At 49.0% G+C, this 22,435-nt stretch overlaps 1 protein-coding gene across 8 annotated transcripts in view; it reads right to left on the bottom strand.

Moving 5' to 3' along the window:
* The window catches only part of EVL (Enah/Vasp-like), a 148,259-nt gene that overhangs the window by 45,700 nt on the left and 80,124 nt on the right, over positions 1 to 22,435 (bottom strand). For 6 of the 8 annotated variants that reach the window (XM_061395315.1, XM_061395317.1, XM_061395320.1 and 3 more), the window contains exon 2: positions 5,219 to 5,387. In XM_061395315.1, coding sequence (XP_061251299.1) covers positions 5,219 to 5,387 — 169 coding nt within the window. Of the gene's footprint in view, positions 1 to 5,218; positions 5,388 to 17,273; positions 17,391 to 22,435 lie in introns of those variants that run through there. The other 2 variants (XM_061395314.1, XM_061395318.1) reach the window with 2 other exon arrangements.

Below are 22,435 nucleotides of genomic sequence, written 5' to 3'. Positions count from 1 at the left end.
CTGTCTGCCTTTTTCATTTTAGGTTGTAGGAGTTCTGTATATATTCTTCATGAGTCCTTTGTCACATTCATACACACACACACATACCCCTTCTCCTAGTCTGCCCTCTTTTAATGGTGCCTTTTAATAAAGAAAACTCCTTAACTTTAAAGAAGTCCAAATTCTCTCTTTTTTTTTTAACAGTTAATGTTTTTTGTGTCCTGTTCCAGGTTATAAAGATGCTTTCCTGTCATGAATCTTCTTGTAGATACTTTACTGATTCACTTTTCATATTTAGGTTGACCTCGAATTAATTTGGGGGTGTAGCATGAGATGGGGTAAAGTTTTCTTTCTTTCTTTTTTTTTATTGATATCTGATTGTTCTGGTGTCATCCATTGAAAAGACCATTTTTAGCCCACGAAGTACAATGGTACCTTTGTCATAAATCATGTGACCATATACATGGAAGTCTACCTAGACTCTTTAAAAAATAACAACAAAAATATTTTGCTTTTTCTCTATTGTGTATCTGCTTTCTATTTCATTAAATTTTAGGTTTTAATTTTTCCTTCTATTTTTGCTGGTTTGTTTTTTTTCCCCTAGCTTCTTGAGATAGAAGCTTGGGTCACTGACTTTTCATTCTTTTTCCAAAATTCGCATTTCTAACTATGCTGCTGCTGCTAAGTCGCTTCAGTCATGTCCGACTCTGTGCAACCCCAGAGACGGCAGCCCATAACGCTCCCCCGTCCCTGGGATTCTCCGGCAAGAACACTGGAGTGGGTTGCCATTTCCTTCTCCAGTGCATGAAAGTGAAAAGTGAAAGTGAAGCCGCTCAGTCGTGTCTGACTCTTAGCGACCCCATGGACTGCAGCCTACCAGGCTCCTCTGTCCATGGGGTTTTCCAGGCAAGAGTACTGGAGCGGGGTGCCATTGCCTTCTCTGATTTCTAACTATACATTTCCCTATATGCTTTTCATCCCACAAATTTTGCTACATTGCAGTTTCACTATTGTTCTGTCCAAAATACTTGGTAATTTATATTGTGAATTCTTTTTTCTTTTGGTATCATGGATTATTTAATAGTATACTGTTTAGTTCCTCTGTGATCAAAGAAAACCTCTGTATGATTTTAATCCTATTACACGTGTTGAGATTGGCGTTGTGGCCTAGAATGTAGTCTATTTTGGTTAATGCTCAATGTGCACTTGAAGAGACTGTATATTCTACTGGGACTGCTTACAGTTTCCATAAATGTAAATTAGGTCAAGTTGGTCAATCACGCTCTTCAAATTTTCTATGTCTCTTATTCAGTTTCTTGCAGGTGTCATCAGAATCGCCAACATGGCTTTTGGATTCTTCTATTTCTTCCTTTAGAACTGCCCATTTTTGCTTTATATATTTTGAAGACATTAGAGCCTACAGATTTAAGATTGTTTTATTTTTTTCAATTGATGCTTTTTATCATTAAATAGGCCCTTTATCTTCAGCAACACTTCCTGCCTTGAAGCCATGCGTGTGATATTAATACAGTCACACCGTTTTCCTTGGTCAGTGTCTGTAAGGTTTGTGTTGTTTCTCTCTGTTACGTTTCAACCTGTGTCCTTACATGCTTTATTTTAAAACGAATTCTCCAAGCTTTGGCAGGACTAATCTAGACAAGTACTGAAGGTTAAACTTATTTTAAAAGGTCACTTTGTGTGTGTGTGTGTCAGAGTCCACAATTACATTTGCACATGTTTTATCTTGAGGAGTGCCGCAACAAGTGGGAGTGATTTCCTGTCCTCTTCAGGGAAGGCCTTGCAACTCCAAACACTGTCTAACGTGTTTCTGAGGCCTCTGAGCAAGAACAGTCAAGAGTCCTTTACAGAGAAAGAAGCTGATGGTGGGCAACAGTCTTCCTAACCCACAAGCTCATCTGGGTCTGAAACCTGCAGGGTCTACAGGCTGGCCAAGGCCTCATGTGAGGTCTCACACATCCAAACCTCTACTCAGAGACAGGATGTCCTTCCCAGGACGCTTACCAAATGGCCAGCTGGCTCCTGGGCTCACAAAGCAACACAGTCGTCCATAGGATCCTCGTAAAACAGTTCTTTCTTTTATGGAGTTTAAATCTTCTTGATTGTAGTATCCATGCAGTATTCCTAGTTCTGTTCTCCGGGCTTCACAGAAAAAGTAAGATTTCCCTTCCACACGGAGAAGGAGCCCTTCGGAGATCTGAAAACTGTGCTCATGCCCCTTCACTTTTTCTCTCCAAGTATGTATCTCTTGCTGCTTCTTCAACTGCTCCACATATTAGAGCTGCTTTCAGACTTCTCACCGCTTTGGGTGCTGTCCTCATTACAGACGCCATGTGGCACTCAGATCTGGTCCTGACGTTCATGGTGAAGTAACACCAGTTCACGGTGGAGCAGAGCAGGACTATAAGCTCCCTCCGTCTGCACCTCTACTTCTATTAACGTAGCCTGAGAACTACATTTGGTAGTTAACACTTCCAGTGGACATAATGAAATATCATCCTCAACCAAGTATCTTTTGATTTCTTCCCCTCAATTTGAGATTCAGTTTAGACCGTGGCTAAGGATACTGTCTCACCAGTCCTTCTCCCCACACACAGTCACCTGGTTTTACATCCACCTATTTTAGAAGAACGGGGACGAGAACTCTTACAGCTTTATCCTTTTTGGTGTTATTGGGGGAATGAAATAATAGACATGAAGAGTGTTCCATGAGCCATAAAGCCATAAAGTTCAGACAGGAACACAAGCACTGTCACACTCTGCAGGGAGAGCAGTTCTGGGACCACTGACGTCCTGCATGTGGTCCCAGGGGATGATGCACCCCGTAACTGGCAGAGGCACCGAGAAAATAACACAAGCCTGTGCGGACCTTAAACATATAAGATATCCCTATCTGGGTATAAGACCAGGAATCTCTGTTTCTCTTAAGATGCTTGACCTTGTAATCCATATTGGCTGGAAAACAGACCTGAGGAAAATAAACTTTTTCTCCTGTGTCCATAAAGGTTATTACAGACCAGGTCCCCTGCCACTCTCTCTAATGCCTTGGTTTATTGAGACCCTCTTTTGTGTTTCTGACTAACATGTTCCAGCCACCCAGGCAGAGTTGCAACCATGTTCCAGGAGCCTATTTGTTGAATGTGTAATTCCAAGTGCAAGGCTGTGTTGGTAACTCCTCTGTCAGGCCGAGAAGATTGCTAAGGCAACTGAGTCTCTCTGAATTTCCCTGGGAGATCGCTGCCTGCCTGCCCCCACCCCCAGATGCAGGAAAGGCCTCCTCCCAAATGAGCCCCAATATGTGCTTTCCTCTGAAGGAGGCTGAGGCTCCTGAGAACAAGGTTTATGCTGGTTTCAGGGAATCTGGTTCTCCAGTCCCAAGCCCTTCCCACACACCATGGTACCTTCCTAGTGTGCCCTGCAGGGCAACCAAGAGGCATGAAGGGAATGGAAAACTTGTCCTAATAAAAGCAACAACCACTTAGGGAACACCCACTGTGATTCAGGAACTGCTCGAGGTTATGGGCTGTATATCGAAAGTGAGCACCAGAGTGGAACTGCCTTGTGGGCCCCCACCCATAGGTGTTATGGAAACGCGTGACATGCTTTGGTTGTCACTGCAGTTGGGGCTGAAGGTGTCCTATGTCCCTGCACCGTATGGTGCGATGTGCCTCTAAAAGGCAGGGCAAGAATCAATCAACTTGAAGAACAGGGAAACAGCTTCTAGGAGCTTCCTAGAATAACCTTCCTGCCAATAAGGCTCAACCCCAAGGGAAAGAGATTGATCCAGAGGTGGCCAGGGCTCCAGGTCAGACAGACTCCCTCGGACCAGGGCTTCTGAAGTGAGGCTCCGCTCTTCGGCCACAAGAATCTGAAATTCAATCGGACTGTTCTGGCCAAAGCAGAAACCCATTCAACAGGCAACACACTTTAAAAATAGAGTCTTGGTTTCTGTTCTCTTTTCTATTTGCGAACATGATGATTCTTGCAGAGATAGCAGCTAACCTGCTGCTCAGCTCAGCCAAGGACTGACCGACACGGGCTGCCAGAAGATGCTATTTAAGGCAGAGGTTTTCATAAATGCTAAACTACAGATCTGTTCATTTTGCTGCTGAAAATGTCCTCGTCAATCTCTAAGAAGAGGGCAGAAGCCCTGACCAAAGTCACTGTGGTGAAGCCACACGAGCCCTTTGTCTGTCTGTACTTCAGTCCATGTCACGTCAGACCATTCTGTCGAGTTATATTACACAACTACCCCAGCACAGGTGGACTTACTTTGTATTTATTTGCACAGGTACTTACCAGATACATTCACAGACTCTCTCATCTGATCTGCCCAGCATGCACTACTAAGGAGATAAATAATCCCAGAATCTTCAAATCATCTTGAAGATTTAAGTACCTTCTTGCCTTTCAAAGTAAGACTCAGGGGGTTGGTGGACCAAAACTCTTCACAGTCGTAGTATTGGTTTGGCCAAAAAGTTCATTTGGGTTTTTCCCTAACATCTTTCTGTAAGATGTTACAGAAAAATCCGAACAAATTTTCTGGCCAAGCCAGTATTTATAGGTACGCAGGCAGAAAATGTTGTTGTTTTATTGGCTACAAACCTGACTATGCACTGGAAGGACTGATGTTGAAGCTGAAGATCCAATACTGTGGCCCCATGATGCGAAGAGCTGACTCATTGGAAAAGACCCTGATGCTGGGAAAGATTGAAGGCAAAAGGAGAAGAGGGTGGCAGAGGATAAGATGGTTGGATGGCATCACCAACTCAATGGACATGAATTTGCACAAACTCTGGGAGATAGTGGAGGACAGAGGACCCTGGCAGGCTGCAGTCCATGGGGTCGCAAAGAGTAGGACATGACTTAGCAACTGAACAATAACAAGGCAGAGAATAATACTAACACATTTGTCCATTTTTAAAACTGTTTCCCATCTATCGTTTTGTTTCTATTCTGATGTGATACAACACGATGAGGGAGGCACAGTGTGGACTACTGTCTCTACAAGACAGATGTAAAAAGTGAAGCTCACAAGACAGTGTGCTCAGGGTCTTACACCCTGGAGTACGAAAATACGCAGTCAGGACTTTGAACCCGGACCTCTCAATCGTGACGTGCTGTTCTGACCGCTCTCCACCATGTCACGTGTGTGCGTACGTGTGCGTGTGTGCGTGTGTGGCGCAGGCTCGCGGGCATGGCCTGTCCCTCCAGCACTTACCTGCTGATCCTGAAGCTTGACTCCGACGACTCTGAAGGTGTTGCTGGCAGTGTTGTGGTAGATGTTGATCCGGCTGAAGCCCTGCTGGCCAGGCTTGATTGGCACCCATTTCTTACTGGTGTCATCGTAGACCATCACGGAAGCCCGGGCTTGGCAGATACTCTGTTCACTGCAGAGCAAGAAAGAACGTTAAGCATTGGCCTCAGCCACAAGGGATGGATGCTGGCTTCGTCCTTTTCTGAAACGGAGGCCAGCTGCCACTTGACACAGAGGAACTCCCTGGTCGCCAGAGCATCCAACTCCCACGGAAGGACTGCTGGGTGAGGTGATGGGTTCTGAGTCTTCACAGACCAGGGGAGTGGAGAGGAGCTCCTGGGTCAACGTTTCCACGGAGGTATGTGGAAGAGACTCACAGCTCTGCCTTCAGGGGAAAAGTGATTGAATGGAGAAAGGCATTTCGGCCATGACGCGCTGTCTACAACATTCCAGGCACAGTGTTAGATAAGAAAACACACTAAAGCACCTAAGCTTCACAACTTAGGAAGCAGCCACTTCTCCCCATTCTGTAGATGAGAAAAAGCATGGCTTGCAGACTTGGAAAGATTTATACAAATTCACACAGGTATTGGGTGATTTTATCTGGGGTCTCCAACCAGTTCTGTCTGCCTCTAGAGTACACAACATCGATAACATTCTTCACCACAGCCGGCAAAATGCTCAACTGGTGATGTTACGAGAGTGTAGCTTCACACGAGCTATGCAGATAGTAACATGACTAGGTGAGTGTCTAAAGAACAGAGTGATGGAAATCAAAACAAGCAGATGGCTGCACCCTGTTCACTGGAGACATTTCCAAGCAACTTCCCCTGCTCAGAATATGACAGAAAACCAGGGAAAAAGCGAAAGAAGCGCCTGGAGAGAGAAGACAGCCATCAGGGAAGTCAGCGCCCTACCACGCCTGCCACCAGTTCGGGGCCAGCCTCCCCGGGCCTGCCACCTCTTCACCTTCCTCACCTTGAACATCCACGCTCTCAGTCTCTAGTCTGTTAGAAGGCCTAGATCAGAAGGTGAGACCTGGCTGTACAGGAAGGCACACCAGCAGCGGTGGGGAGCGGCTGCTAGTGGGAAGGGAGGCTGGTGGAACGCAACTCATGAATCCGGAGTGGAAAGTGAAGCCCAGCAGGTCAGGGCTGGTGTCTGAGGAAGTGAAAGTGTGTGCGGCGGCCACGGTCATGAGGAGACTGAGCAGGCAGGACACAGTCAGTCCCGTCACCATATTTAAGGGGCAGGGAAACCGAGCACTCGAGGAGGTTCCTTCGCCCCCCTCCCAGTGGTCACCAGGAGGCAAACTTGTGGTTTTATGCGACTGGCCCTCAGCGACCTGCAACAGCCTCAGCTTGGTCTCAGCAGTTGGTGCCTGAGCATCCCCGGGACCCGCTCCCCTAAGACTCCTAGAAGGTGGAGGACCACGTGCAGACTACGATTATGTTAACGGTAATCCGGGCAGGTGCAGACACCCATGTGTACATGCTGCCTCACTGCACGTTTTACGAGTCTCTCCGTGTGCTCCACAGCAGTCTAGCCAAGGACTTCGAGTCCAGACCCCCAGCCCCAAATACCTCCTCCTCGCCATCTCGATCGCGCTGCTGCACCCTCAGCTCTGCCCTGGGGAGCGGGAGTCGGGTCCACCTGACGCCAGCTGCCCCAGCCCGTGTCGAGGGCTGTCTGTGCTCATGCGTGTTGGGAGTGTATGACATGGGTTTTACTCTGCGATCGTGCTATACTTTTTTTTTTCATGATTCATTATTCATTCAACAAACAAATAAGGGGAAGTCAGTGATGAACCAAACAGGCAGGGGTTTTCCCAGAAGACGGCCATCTCATATTGGCAGAGAGAAGAAAGCAAAACAAAGGGATAACCAGGGACTTCTCTGGGTGCCCAGTGGCGAATACTCTGTCTGCGCTTCCAATGCAGGGGGCCCAGGTCTGATCCCTGGTCAGGGAACTAGATCCCACATGCTACAACTAAGACCCAGCACAGCCAAATACACACCTAAAAATATTTTTTTTTTTTTTAAAGAAAGCCAAACACAGCACTATGCTCTGCCTTCTCTGAGTTCTGGAGCCTGAAACTGGGTCTCTTTTAGGAGAATATTAGCAAGTTATTCTTGCCTGGAGAATCCCAGGGACAGAGGAGTCTAGTGGGCTGCCATCTATGGGGTCACACAGAGTCGGACACAACTGAAGTGACTTAGCAGCAGCAAGCTGCTGCTCCCCTGGCTGAGCTGTTGGGGCCCTGTCCTCAAGAAGTCTGCTAGGAATCAGAGTGAACTGTACACAGAATCAGCAGACCTTGGTCCAGGTCAAGTCTGAGTCCCCCTGATGTAAACTAACTACTAGCCAGGGTTGGGGCTAAGTGTGCCACTCACTGCTGCAGCTGCGCTCAGGCTCATGGGGAAGGGAGCGAGCAGGTGCGCGTGGATGCCGGCTCAGGAGCTGGGAGGGACCCTGAGACGCAGCACGGGGTTAGCAAGGCACAGGTGCGATCAAGTCAGGGGATCTGAGCCGAAGCCCCAGCTGCGGCACTCACTGGCATGGGACGCAAAAGCCCCGAGACGCCCCTGGGGGAGCAACCAGGAAGGACGCATGTGGGGAGACCCTGTGCGATGGCCTGGAGGAGCGCCCTTCAGTTCACCTGCAAAGAGCCTGGCTCCACCAGGGGTCCCAGCTGCTGCCCCGGACACCCACTACGTCTGCACAGAGGCCATGTTCTCTGCCAACGACTAAATGGTGACAAGGCGACCTGGTCCGTGGTGGGGGCGGGGGGTCGTCCCCAGGGGAAACCTCCTCCTCAGCCAGGCCCGAATCCAAGATGCTTCCTCCTCAGTTCTTCCTGGCCCCTCTCCCCCTGCAGACCTGTCTCGTGGCCTGAGGCTCTGTGGGCCTCTCTGCTCCCTCCATCCTTCACTGACCTCTGGTAACTAACCTTCCTCAGGGTCTTGGGGCCTGCCTCTTAGAAGACCCAAAGAGACACAGCCTGCATGGTGCAGGCTCCCCGCGGGCAGGAACACGTAGGTCTCGTTCTCTGCAGTCTCAGGACCCTGGCACGGAGCAGGGCCTGATGACCAGCCCCTGTGAAGAGAGCTGTGGAGAGGACCCCACTCTCTCCCGCACAACACGACCCATCTTCTAAAGCAGCCCTAGCGCCCACCGAGCCTCTGATGGAGTTGTCAGCTACAGGGACTCCCTGCTCTATAAACCAGCCCGTTTTGCTGCAGAGCAGCTTAGTTGTCCTTGTCCTGAGGGACAGTCCACTCCACACCCTCCAGAGGTGCAAGGGTGCTCCGACAGTTCTGTCTGAGCAGTGGGCAAGCTGGATGAACGTCTTGGCTCTGGTATCCACTGTTCACATGACAAAGCCACCCCACTCTACTCTAGGGAGTCCTCCTGGTCACATGCTCTCTCGGGCTCTGGGTCCCACTATTGCATGACCCTCTTGTCTTCATCTGACAAGCACAGATGCCAGTGAGGAGTCAAGACACATTCAGCGATGCAGAGCTGCCCTCAGCGACCTCAGAGCTACTCAGGAAGGACGACGAATGATCACACACCTTCTCGGCCTGGAGGGCTTGGGGGAGCTGGGGAGACTTTCTGAAGAAACTGCAGTGTGGGTTTAAAGATGCAGAGCTGTCAGCCCCAGGCAGGTTCAGGAAGGGGATGTGGGATTCTAGGCGGGGAAGGCCAGCAGAGGTGGGGGTGATGGCGGGGCAAGGATGGTGTGCTGCATGCGGAGCCAACCCTGCAGCCCCACACACACCTCTGGAGCTGCTCAGTGGAGATGATAAGGCATGGATCCACTGGTGTGCTTGCTCCTCGGAGATGCTGAAACATCAAGCACTATTTTTAAAGTTGTAATTATAGTCACAGGCTCCTCCCCCCCCCTTTTTTTTTTAGAACTTCAGGTTCAAAATTAACTTGTAGCTTTGAAAAAAAAAAAAAAATCCCTCTTTTTGGACTTCCCTGGCCGTCTAGTGGTTAAGACTCTGCATTTCCAATGCAGGGGCGCAGGTTCAATCTCTGGTCAGGGAACTAAGATCCCACATGCTGCACGGCATGGCCAAATATCCCTAATTTCCCCCCATTTGACCAGTGTTTATCTGTCTCTGCTTATTTTATTACCATTAACAAAACCTAAATGCAAGGAAGTACTTCTTTACTTAAGATACACCTTATTATCCCATTGGGATTTTTGTTTTGTTTTATAGGAGTCAGCATTTTATTTATTATTTTTATTGAGATACAACTGCCATATAACATCATACTAGCTTTAGGAGTACGAAATGTTTCACTATTTGTTTATATTGCAAAATGACCACCACAGTAAGTCCTGCTATTATCCATCACCATATCTAGTTATACATTTTTTTCTTAATAACTCTTGATTACTACTCAGCCTACACACTGTCTCCGAGCACCATACATTCACTGTCTTTTAACAGCTCCACTTGTGAATATGAACCTCTGTGCTACACACACATTTCCCAGGCACCAGACACTTCACTTGCCCAAATCAGTTTTTTTGAGGAAAGTTAATTTGGTAGATGGGGCCTCCCTGGTGGCGCTGTGGTAAAGCATAGCTTCCACGTGCACCAGTCGGTGGACCCCTGCCCCACCACTCCCTGCTTGACCGGGAATGAGCCCTCTGGACCCCGAGTGGGCTGGCAGCGACACCCTATCCCAGCCACACTCTTCCTGTGCAGTCAACATGGAATCCTTTCCACTCTACAGACACCTTTCAGGGCCTTTCCAGGCATTTACTACAACAATTTGAAGGACAGAGGATGATGTCTTAAAGTTAGGGTGTGTGTTGCGGCCGACTCTGTGATCCCATGGACTGTATCCCGCCAGACTCCTCTGTCCACTGGATTTTCCGGGCAAGAATACTGGAGTGGGTTGCCACTTCCTCTTCCAGGGGGTCTTTCTGATCCAAGGATCGAACCTGTGTCTCCTGGGTCTCCTGCACTGGCAGGTGGATTCTTTACCACTGCACCAACAAGGAAGCCCTAAAATTCGAGTAAAATGATGCAAACCAAGAAGGGAACAGACAGCAGTAAGGCCAACCATAAGAGGCTTGCTGGAAAGCCAAGCCCAGGGTTGAGCCTGACACAGTCCAGCACTTAGACCTGGAAGAACCGGCCCCGCGGCACTGGGTTCATCTCTGCCTCTCAGCAGGGCTCTCACCCGTCCGTCCTGCTTCTCAGCGCCTGTGTTAAGCGCCCGTCTGCCCCACTAGATGACGAGCCCCTTGGCGGGGGGCTTTCCCCTTTTAAAGGGGTCCCTTGTGTGCTGCACACTGTTCTAACTGTGCACGAGTGCACTCATGGTCGTGTGCCCGTGGGAACACTCCGCCTACAACCCTACTCTGTGTATTCTCAGAGAGGCAGTGAGTAACTGCCAAACAGAAGCATCTGTCGCAGATTACCATCAGTGCTGTGGGTCTCACTGCGGCCTGGGATCTCGAGTCAGGAAACCGCAAGGCTGAGGAGGGCCTGCTGCAGAGTGAGGCTCCCTGGAGGCCGGTGGGGGAGAGATCCGCTGCTCTGGGAAGGCGCGCGCTGCCCCCCGGGTCCCCTAAGGAGCGCACTCGGGTCCGGTCAGGCCTCACCCTCCCTGCCGGCCCTGCTTAGCCCGACCCAGCGGGTCCGCTCCTTCCAGATGGAACATGTCCTCACACTGTCCCGAGGCTGACCATGTTGTCCCAGTAGGACTGACAACCCGGCTTTGCCGGGGACTGAGGGGCTTCCTGGGAGGTGGGGCAGGATGCTCAGCGCTAAGACCAGGACAGTCCCAGGCACAGCGGGGGAAGTGGTTAGACAACCAGGAGGGCCCTTTCCCTCTCCCCTGAAAACACGCTGAGCCTGAGCCTGGCTGCTGTAAGCCGATAGGAGCTGGCACCCACTCCCGACTCCCAGCTGCTACCTCCAGCTCTCGTTTTCTCTTCCATCAAGCTGAGAAATACGATACCTGGGAAGACAGACCTGCACAACAGTGGCAGGTACAGCAGGTGGTGTGAAGAAAGGTCACCCAGAGGCTATTCAGTGGGGCTGCGGCATCGCCCTCTCAGGAGGCGACACGGGAGGGCACGTGGGCACAGCAGGGCTCAGAGGCCCAGCGTGGGGGACGCCCCTGCAGCACGCCCGAGCCTCTGGCGGGTGAGCCTCCACCCGGGGGCTTGGGTCACAGGCAGGACCCGACGGCCCGCATGCTGCCAGGATGCTCAGGGTGACTCTCCAGGCTACCCCAGGTCTCGCCTCATGCCGACGTGCCGTCTGCTTAAGCCAGCACCTCCCTCATCCGGGACCATCTCTCTTCCCTACACATGGTTTGCATCCCACCATTTCAGCTCAGGTCCGTGCTACTGCCTCCAGAAATCCCTATCCCACTCACTGCCACTGTCCTGAAGGTCTGTCGATTTTCTGTTTTCCACAAGGCAGGTTTTTTGTGTTTTAAAAATATCGTTCATCTCTGGAGCCCCAGTGACTGGGACCTAGTGACTGCTCAATAATAATCTTTGCATAAATGCTTGCTTTTGGGTGTGCCTAGTTTTGCCAGTTATCATATTTCTCAGCCTCTCTAGGGATTCTTTGGTGGAGGTGAGGGGTAGGGACTGGGTCACTACTGCTTTCTCTTCCTGCATCAATCTCACAAATAAACCAAGAGAACACCCCTTTTTCTGAGTACTGACTATGCGTCAAATATATGCCCACACCTGGTATTAGAAACTGGATGTCTGAACAGAGCCGTGGTCTGCGTCCTGAAGGGGAGGCGCATGGCCCACCGCGCTCCAGGAGTGCAGAGGGGGGCGGGGTGAACAGGAAGAACACAACATCCAGGTGGGAGTGGGTAGCCGTTCTATCGCACCACAGCAGGAAGCACACTCAGCAGCCTTATGTCTGAGACACAAACTTGATGACAGGAGCAGATGCCAGATCTTCCCAGTGGGAAGGGACATATCCCTTGGTAACAAGTAAATCCCCTCTAGGGCAACCTTTTTTCTCTTAATGGGAACGGACCTGAAACAGATTTGATGTTTTGTTCTAAACTTAAAATGTTCATTCTGAAACAGTCGATGACTCTGAGAAGCAGGCGTGGGCTCCCGTGGTGCCGCCACCCATCTCGGCCCAGGAACTGCAGTGTCACCTCGGAAAGCTGCTGAGCTCAAGAGGCCCCTGCACCCCAGTGTCCTCCCCTCGGCCAGTGGGAGCCGCCAGGCTAGATTCTTGCTTGCTTTTTGTAGTTCAGTCATATAACCATTTTACAGAAGTGGTCCTCAAACGTATTTCGGTCTCACGGCCCCTTTACACCCATATAAATATTTGAAGATGCTAGCTAATTATTACAGAAATGCAAATCAAAACTACAGTGAGGTATCACCTCACACCGGTCAGAATGGCCATCATTAAAAAGTCTATAAACAAATGCTGGAGAGGGTGTGGAGAAAACAGAACCCTCCTACACTGCTGATGGGAACATAAACTGGTGCAGCCACTATGGAGAACAGTATGGAAATTTCTCAAAAAACTAAAAACAAAGTTGCTATATGACCCAGCAATCCCACTCCTGGGCAGACATCCGGAAAAAACTATAATTAAAAAAGATACATGCACCCCTCTGTTCAGAGCAGCACTACTCACAATAGCCAAGACATGGAAACACCCTGCATATCCACCAACAGAGGAGTGGATAAAGAAGATGCGGTACATACATATGGCGGAGTATTACTGAGCCATACAAAAGAAGAAATCATGTCATCTACAGCAACATAGATGAACCTAGCGGAGAAGGCACTGGCGACCCACTCCAGTGCTCTTGCCTGGAAAATCCCATGGATGGAGGAGCCTGGTAGGCTGCAGTCCATGGGGTCGCTAAGAGTCGGACACGACTGAGCGACTTCACTTTCACTTTTCACTTTCATGCACTGGAGAAGGAAATGGCAACCCACTCCAGTGTTCTTGCCTGGAGAATCCCACGGACGGGGAGCCTGGTGGGCTGCCGTCTACAGGGTCGCACAGAGTCAGACACGACTGAAGCGACTTAGCAGCAACAGCAGATGCACCGAGAGATGATCATGAGAGACAAATACCGTACGATACCACTTATATGCGGAATCTAAACTATGACACAAGCGCACTTATCCAGGACGTGGAAACAGACTCACGGACACGGAACAGACTTGGGCTTGCCAGTGGGGGCCGGGGGGGGAGGACTGTGGTCTGGGATGAGCAGAGGAAAACTCCTGTAGAATGGACAGACAAGGCCCTGCTGCGTAGCACAGGGAGCCGTACTCAGTGTCCCGTGATGAACCACAATGGAAAAGAAGATGAAAAAGAAGGTATATACACGTGTAATCACTTTTCTGTGTAGCAGAAATTAACACAACATTGTGAATCAACTGCACTTCAATAAAATAAGCTTTAAAAAATTACTGAGGGAGCCAGAAAGCTTCCGTTTACGGAGATTAAGTCTATCTATATTTATCGTATCTGAAATTAAAACTAAGAATTTTAAAAAACGCAAGCACACATTTCCTTGGCTGTCCCAGTGACAATGTCAACACATGTCATAGAGCCTCTGGAAAATTCCACTGTGCACTCATGAGACGAGACTGAAAAGGAGAATAATGTCTCAGTATTATTACAAATAAGTTTTGACTCAGAGCCCTAAGAGGGTAGGTCTTCTGAGCACATTTCAGGAACTGCTGCACCACAGGAATGAAAACACTAATCAGGCATCACTGAGCAAGACGCAGAATCTCAAATGGCGACTACGGCCCCGTTTTGTGAGTGTGCCAATTAAAGAAAGGCTTTGGTAAATGAAGAATAAATTCAGTGTCAAGCCCAAACGTCCTTTCTTCTATCCAAGCTGGTCGGGAGGGCCAGACTGCCAGGTCACATGCGGTCAAGACTGCCAGCCTCTCCTCACTCCGACGCCAGTGTCCCAGATGCCTGGACAGCTGGCCCTGCTTCTCTGGGAAGCCTGGTGGAATCCGGAACAAACACTCAGACCAACTGTTGAGAGTCTGACACCCTCAGCCTGAGCCCGTCTCAAGCCTTCCCACTCTTCCTCTCGAGGCCACCCAGCTGACAGGCCAGGTAGACACAAGGGCGGCTCCAACCTCACACACTTTCCAATTCCAATGTACGCCTGTGTCCCCGAGTCTGTGCGGAAGGGGAGCAGGGGTCAACACGGCTCGGGGGCCTCTGAGGGGATCTGGCCGGGCCAAGGACCGGGCAGTACATGCATCTCTGAGGGTAAGCTTAAAGCCTGGCAACGAGACCAGGCTGAGCCCAGCTGACCCCCTGATCACCAGCTCAGGTTCACACCTGAGTGAGTGTGCGTCATCCCCGGGGCACATGGGCAGGCGGAGACCCTGTGCCCGAACAGCTCTAGGCTGGGAGGGGAGGGGGCAAAGGAAGGATGACTGACAGACAGAAACATGGGCACTATAGGAGGGCTGAGGAGGCCTCCTGCCTCCGTGGTATTAACAGTGGGAAACTGGAGACTACACAGAGTAACAGAGACTAGGAGCCTTGATTCAAACTGTAATTCTGGGCAAGTTCCTTTGAGAAGTTACAGATAAGCTTAGCTTTTGAAAACACAAGAGAGCTGACTTTGGACCCCAACTCTCCCAATAGTGTGCCCTGGAGCTGGTAAGCTGACTCTGCTGACCCCTGTCCTTACCAGCGAGATGGAACAGCAGCGGAAACCACAGAGGAGGTTAAATGCAACATACATCAGATCACACAGTGAGCACAGCGCCTGGTAGAGAACTGGAGACCGGGCACTGCTGTTACTTTCTCTTTTAAGGGTTCAGCTGTCAAAGTCTAGACCAGCTCTCAGGCACTTCCTGCCTCAGGACACCCAGGGAACACAACACACTCCCATGAGATGCTCTGATCAGAACACGACGGCAAAGTTTCAAGACGCTCTTCAGAGACCGGGCTCCACAGCCCTGCTGCACGAGCAGCCCCGCTGACACCCTGAGGGCCGGCGGCCTCTGGGGCAGGGCGGGGAGGGGGCGCCAGAAAACCTGGCCTGCGGTTTGGCTGGACCACTCACTCACGAGTTCTGCCCTGACTCTGGGCCTCGGTTTCCCCATCCGTGCACCTCAGAGCTGGACTAAATCAGTGGTTTTCAGATTTCAAGGTATTATCACCAGCAACAACTTTTTTCCCCCCTTAAAGAAACATGGAGGAATACTTAAAAAAAGATAAAAGAGGGTGACTCTGGTTGAAGAAGAGGCTGAAGTGCCTGAAGCTCCGCTACCCTGGGTGACCTACCACAGGTGGAGGGGCTCGAGTTGCTTTGAAGATGGAGACTTACAAGACTGCTACGGTTTTAAAGGTTTTAAGAATGGCTCTGCTTCCTCCTCGTTTCCTTCTGATACTGTTTTCTGCCATCAGCAGCAGATAGGATGGAATACACTGAGCTCCCCACAGTGTGGCTGATGATGACTTTGGTCCCTGCCCTCTGTGGACACTGACGTGCCTTTAAAGAAGCAAGTCTTGTTTGCCACAGCTCTACCCACAAATCCCGCAAAGCTCAGGGGAATGACTAAAACGATACAGAACTGGCTGCAGGGACTTCCCTGATGGTCCAGTGTAAGACTGCACTCTCAACGCAGGGGGCCTGGGTTCAATCCCTGGTCAGGGAACTAGATTCTACATGGCTCAACTAAAGATTCCACATGCTGCAACGAAGACCGTAGATCCTGAATGCTGCAGCTAAGACCCAGTGCAGCCAACTAAGGAAATGTTAGAGGAAAGGAAAACCGGCTGCAAAGGAGCAGGAGAGGCCAACTGCGCCCCTGGGCTTTGTGAGCCGCTAGGCCTGGAGGAAGGGGCTCTGGCAGCCTGGCTGAGGCCCTGCCATGGTAGGGTGGGGTATGCTGTGATGGCCAAAGCCCTCCTGCTGACCAGGATCACTGGAGGGGCCCTTTTACTGTACTGTCCCCGTCATAACTCCCCACAGGCCGCATGCAGAGAGCCCGCTCGGTGTCCCGGGAGAACCTCCCGACACGGCTGTGCTGTGCTGGGTAGGCTCTCCCTCCTGGGCCTCCTCAACCAGCTGCACGGCCCTGAGCAAAGCTCCAAGGCTGGTCAGAGGCCAGGCCTCCTTGCCCCCTGAACAGCAGTGATGACCCTTCCCGAGCTGACCACCCGACATGGTTGAAAGAATCAAACAAGAACACTGGTGAAACAGCAGCCTGGGAACTGAGAAGAAATGTTTAAAGGGGAAGGAGTATAATTTATGCTGAGACATCAGGCTGCCATGAGTCGATGAAGTTCAGTGCCCCAAATCCCAGAGGATAAAGCTCTGTCTCACGATCCAGTCCTTCATGGGGTCGCAGGGCACAGGAGAATCACATCTGAGTCCCAATCTCAACTTCGGAAAGAGTAGCTCACAACTACCAGGGCAGGACACGGACTGGCTGGTGCCCACACACGTGCCAAACCACCGCAGCCCAAGCCATCTGCTGCCTACACTCAGCCCCGAGTCTCAGGAAGAAGGTCGGGGCTCCGCTGTGTCAGCCCATGCGGTCTCTATCTGTACAAAAGGCACCCCAGTCCCTCCCTCTGTGCCCAGGATTCAGAGAAGACCCCGGAGCGTTCTCAGGCCATTCTAGAGAGAAGAGCACCTCTGAGCCAAACCCCAGACCCCAAGATAGCTCAGAGCCCCCACCAACAGCGCCAGGCATCTGACTTCTGAGGAAGTGCTTCTGCCACACACACACACACACACTCACACACACACAGCGCCACTAACGAGAACAGGCATCCAGAGACACAGGCTGGTGCGGCGGACAGACCAGCGGGCGGCTCCATCAAACCGTAACCGTCTGGTGGCCGTGAGCCCTCCTGCCCTCTGGCCTCGGTCTCCCTATCAGTGCAGCCGGGGGACCTGGGGAGGCTTCCACGGTCCCTCAGGCTGTTCACCACTGCAGCTGCAGGTCTGCTTCCGAGGTCCCTCTGTCCCCTGCGGTCCCCGTACTCACACAAAGGCCATGGCTGCAAGTCTGCAGGACAGGGAGCCCGAGGAGGTGAGTCCCAAGTTCCCGCCAGGCCAGCTGACCTGAGCGCACAGACTCTGGGAAGGCAGTGACTCGAGTTTTAGACTCTACTTGAAACCAAACAGGAAAAGGAAGCTGAACCAGAGACAAAGGGGAAACAAGCCCCAGTTGAGAACTGAAACCTAGGTAGAAAACAGAGACAGAGCTTGCAGCACAGAGCCCCCCAGTGTGGGCGGCCCGCGCGCCAGGCTGCAGCCTCGCGCTCCGGCACTTCTGCACGGCGCGGCATGGAGAAGGCCAAGGCCCAGGCTCCCCACCTGTCGCGACTCGGGGCCCAGCGCCAATGGCTCCCTAGATGCCTTCAGAAAGGCACCTGGCCCATCCTCCCGTGTGCACACACGCCATGATGGCATTACAGCTGGGGAAGGCCTCACGGCTTACGCTCGAATAAACTCCGTGCTTCTGTTAGGGAGACACTTCTCATGAATGGTGACATTTCTGTCATCAGTGGCCTGAAAAGAAAATATCTGAGGGGTGATGGAAGCGTGGCCTTGTCACCGGCTCATTAAAGGAACCTGGGCTTGTTTCCTCTGCTGTAAAATGGGGTTAATCATCCTCAGTCCGCCTATCTCCACTGGGTTCTCAGGAAGGTAAGATCCACTCCCGAACTTTCATTCAGAACTGACTGAGAACCCAAGTGTCATGCACTGTGTCAGAAACTGGAGACAAAACACCGCCGAGAACGGCAGCTCTTGTCCTTGAAGGGCTTTTACTGTTTAGAAAGGCAGCGACTGGCAGGTCAGCAAATCGACACGTTGAGATGTTATTACCGACAGAGCAGAGAACAGCTGTTCCGAGTACGGCGCAAAAGAAACTGGAGAGCTGAAAGCACACTCAGTGAGAGCCAAGTGTTGAAAATGCAGTTTCAAAGGGTTTCAAAGATACGCATCTCCCTTTAAAAACAGCTTTAGGTTGCAAACCACAAACTTTGACATACTGTGGGTTTTTTTCTCTTAGTTCAAAATATTTTCTGTTTTACCTTGTGACTCTTTTATCTACAGATTATTGAGAAATACTTTAATTTCCAAATGTTTGGCGTTATCCTACTTCTGTTATTATTATTTATTTCTAATTTAATGCTACTGTGGTCAAAGAACATACACAGGACTCTTTCTTCATTTTTCCTGTATGACTTTAATCCCTTTAAATTTACGGAGACTTGTTCAACAGCCCAGGAGGCAGTTGGTCTTGGTGACTGTACTACATGCACAAGAAAAGAAGGTGTGTTCTGACATTGGGCGCAGGGGTCTAAAAGCGTCCGGTAAGTCAAGGTGCTTAATAGTTTGGTTCAGATCTTATGTCCTTACTGGCTTGTTGTCACCGCTGACTTATTTCTATCTAACTTTTGTTATCAACTGCTGACACAAGAGTGTTAAAATCTTCAACCATGATTGGGGGTTTGTCTATTTCTGTCCAATTGTTTTCCTCCATGTATTTTGAAGCTCTTGTTAGGCACATATATTTTTAAGGCTATTCTATCTTCTGGATGAATGGCCCTTTTGATCAGTATAAAATGCCCCTCTTTATTGCTGCTAACACTGTCTTTAAGGTTACTGTATCTGATATTAAAGCAACCATTCAAACTTCCTTATGCTGTTTGCCTGGTATATCTTTTTCTGTCCTTATTGATTTTCTCCTGCTGCTAAAACAAGTTACCACAAACTTATGCCTTGTAACAGCACACATTTATTACCTTAGTTTTATAAGATAATAGTAGGCCAGCGATCTGACACTGATCTCATGGCCTCACTGGGCTTGACCAAGGTGTTAGAAAGTTCAACAGGTTCTTCTGGAGGCTCAAAAGGAGAATAATTTCCTGGCCTTTTTACAGCTTCCAGAGGCTACCTGCATTCCTTGGCTAATGCTAGACACATACATTATGAAATAATCACCACAATCAAGCTAATGAGCATATCCATCTCTACCTTTTAATTGGAGTATTTAGTCCATTTACATTTATTGATATGCTTGGGTGGAAGCCTATCATTTTGCTATTTTTTCTGTTTATCTCATTTGTCTTTGGTTTCCCTGTTACTCCTTTCCTGCACTCTTTTGGGTAAACTACTCTTTAAAACTCCATTTTAACTTTTCTATACTGTTGATTTTTTAGCTATTCTTCTTTACATTATTTTTTAGAGGTCTTTCTAGGGATTTAAATACACATTCTTAACTTTACACAGTATACTTAGAATTAATATTACACTAATGTAAAATATAAGAACTTTACGAGTGCATAAATCCACTCCCATCTTTAATGGTATAGTTCAGTCACTCAGTTGTGTCTGACTCTTTGTGACCCCATGAACTGCAGCACGCCAGGCCTCCCTGTCCATCACCAACTCCTGGAGTCCACCCAAACCCATGTCCATTGAGTCGGTGATGCCATACAACCATCTCAGTACAATGTCATATGTGCATGTCTACTTTTTAATTACGAAAAAGCCTTTTATAGTTACCCACATATATTTATCCTTTATAGCATTTTTCATCCCTTCCTAAACACCTGAGTTGCCTGGTATCATTTTTCTTCAGACTGAGGAACTGCCATTAGCATTTCTTGTACATCAGGGATGCTGGCAATAAAATCTCTTACTCTTCTTTTATTGGAATATCTTTGTTTTGCTTAACATACTCAAAGGCTTTTTTTTCCTGAATAGAGAATGTTGAGATTTTTTTTTTCTATCAGCACCTTAAAACTGTTGTTCTACTATCTGCTGGCATCCACAGCGTCTGACAGAAGTCAGCCATCATTCACATCATCATCCTCTCTATGTAATCTTTCTTCTGGCCACTTTTAATATTTTCTCTTTTTCTTTGGTTTCCCGCAGTTGTGACGATGATGGCCTTAGGTGTGGTTCTCTTTATATTTATCCTGCTAGAGGTTTACTGGAATTCTTGGATGTTTAAGTTCAGGCTTTTCACCAAACATGGGACATTTTTTATAATTATTTCTTTAAACAATTTTTTCCTGTCTTATCATTCCCTTTTCCCTCCAGAATTCTGATTATACGTATGTAGACCTCTTGTTATTATCTCACAAGTCACCAAGGCTGTTAATTTTTTTCAGTACTATTTTCCTATTTTTCAGATTAGATGATTCCTATTGGTTAGTTTCGGAGAAGGCGATGGCACCCCACTCCAGTACTTTTGCCTAGAAAATCCCATGGACGGAGGAACCTGGTAGGCTGCAGTCCATGGGATGGCTAGAGTCGGACACGACTGAGCGACTTCTCTTTCACTTTTCACTTTCATGCATTGGAGAAGGAAATGGCAACCCACTCCAGTGTTCTTGCCTGGAGAATCCCAGGGACGGGAGGCCTGGTGGGCTGCCGTCTATGGGGTCGCACAGAGTTGGACACGACTGAAGCGACACAGCAGCATTGGTTAGTTTCCAAGTCCACCAACACTTCCTGGTGCCATCTCTGATCCACCTGTAATCTAATCCAGTGAATTTTCTGGCTGGGCCATGCAGCTTGCAGAGTCTCCGTCCCTTAACTAGGGACTGAATCCATGCCCCCTGCTGTGGGAGCATGAAGTCCTAACAAATGGACCACCAGGGAATTCCCTCATCCAGTGTATTTTAAAACTTTATTTCTAGGACTATAATTTCCATTTGGCAAATTTTTAATAATTTCCATTTCTCTGTCTCCGTTTGCTCTTTTTATCCACTGTTCCCTTTAAGTCTTTGAACATTTTTATACCAGCAACTTTGAAGTACTTGTCTGCTAGTTCCAACTTCAGAGCCACCTGTCTACTGATTTTTCCCCTTAAGTATAGGTCGTATCTTCTGACTGTATGTCCATGAATTTATACATCTGACATTGTTATGATACACTCAGAGTCTGGATTATGGTGTCTTCCTTTAAAGGTATTGAGTTTGTCCCGGCTGTTAGGTAAATTATTGGCACGTCTTTTTAGTGCTATCAAGCTTGGATTAATTCTTTCTCAAGTTCTAGTTCCATTTTGAATTTAGTCCTAGGGTATGTCCCTTTCTCAAGGGCATAGTCCTTATTCCTAAAGCGCAGCTGTTCTGAGGTCTCACCTGAATGCCTAGGTGCCCAGTGAGGTCTCTTCATTTGGGTTGACAGGCATCTCCAGCATCTCCCAGCACTGCCTGACCTTGGGCAGCAGTCAGCTCTCAACCCTGCAGAAGGCTATCTGCCCTGGGTGTCATAGAGAGTCTCACTCTACTCATTCATAGCAGCCCTCAGCCAACAACCCGAAGTGAATCCCTACACAAAACTCAACCTGGCTTCTGCTTCCGTATTTCCTTGCCCTTGCAATGTCCAGTTGTTTCAGAAGCTTGGCATTCCAGTATCTGACTGCTGAGCTCACTAAGACCAACTTTTAGCTTGGGTTCCACCATTCTGTGCCAGGACCAGAAGGAAACTCCAGGTAGAAAGCTAGACCAATGGTGGGGCTTATCACCGGGGCTTCTCCACTCACAGAATTGTGCTGCCTGTTCAGTGCCTGAAAACTGTTAAGAATTTAGTATTTCGTATGAGTTTCAATATCCTTCTATATTCAGGAATCTTGAATGTTTTGTTCAGTTTCATAGTTGTGTCTGTTAAGATGACAAGTCTGTAACAATTACTCTGTCACAGCCAGAAGCAGAAGTTCATTATGATTATTAAAGTATCAAAGGGCATTATTTTTCATTTCCTAAAGTCTGAGTTTAAATATCATTATTGTGGGAATGTGCCTTTTACTTTCATCCTTCATTTTGTCTGTTCTCCAAACACGTTTCTATTCTTCTTTTGGCTTCAATAAATAGGTAACAGCTAAGAGTGAATTTTCAGTTCCGTTCAGTTCAGTCGCTCAGTCGTGTCCGATTCTTTGCGACCCCATGAATTGCAGCACGCCAGGCCTCCCTGTCCATCACCAACTCCCGGAGTTCACTGAGACTCACGTCCATCGAGTCAGTGATGCCATCCAGCCATCTCATCCTCTGTCGTCCCCTTCTCCTCCTGCCCCCAATCCCTCCCAGCATCAGAGTCTTTTCCAATGAGTCAGCTCTTTGCATGAGGTGGCCAAAGTACTGGAGTTTCAGTTTTAGCATCATTCCTTCCAAAGAAATCCCAGGGCTG

The sequence above is a fragment of the Bos javanicus genome, chromosome 21, assembly GCF_032452875.1.
Source record: "Bos javanicus breed banteng chromosome 21, ARS-OSU_banteng_1.0, whole genome shotgun sequence".
In the NCBI taxonomy this organism is placed as follows: domain Eukaryota; kingdom Metazoa; phylum Chordata; class Mammalia; order Artiodactyla; family Bovidae; genus Bos; species Bos javanicus.
Note: the sequence above shows the minus strand (reverse complement) of the source record. Positions and strands in the feature narration are given on the sequence as shown.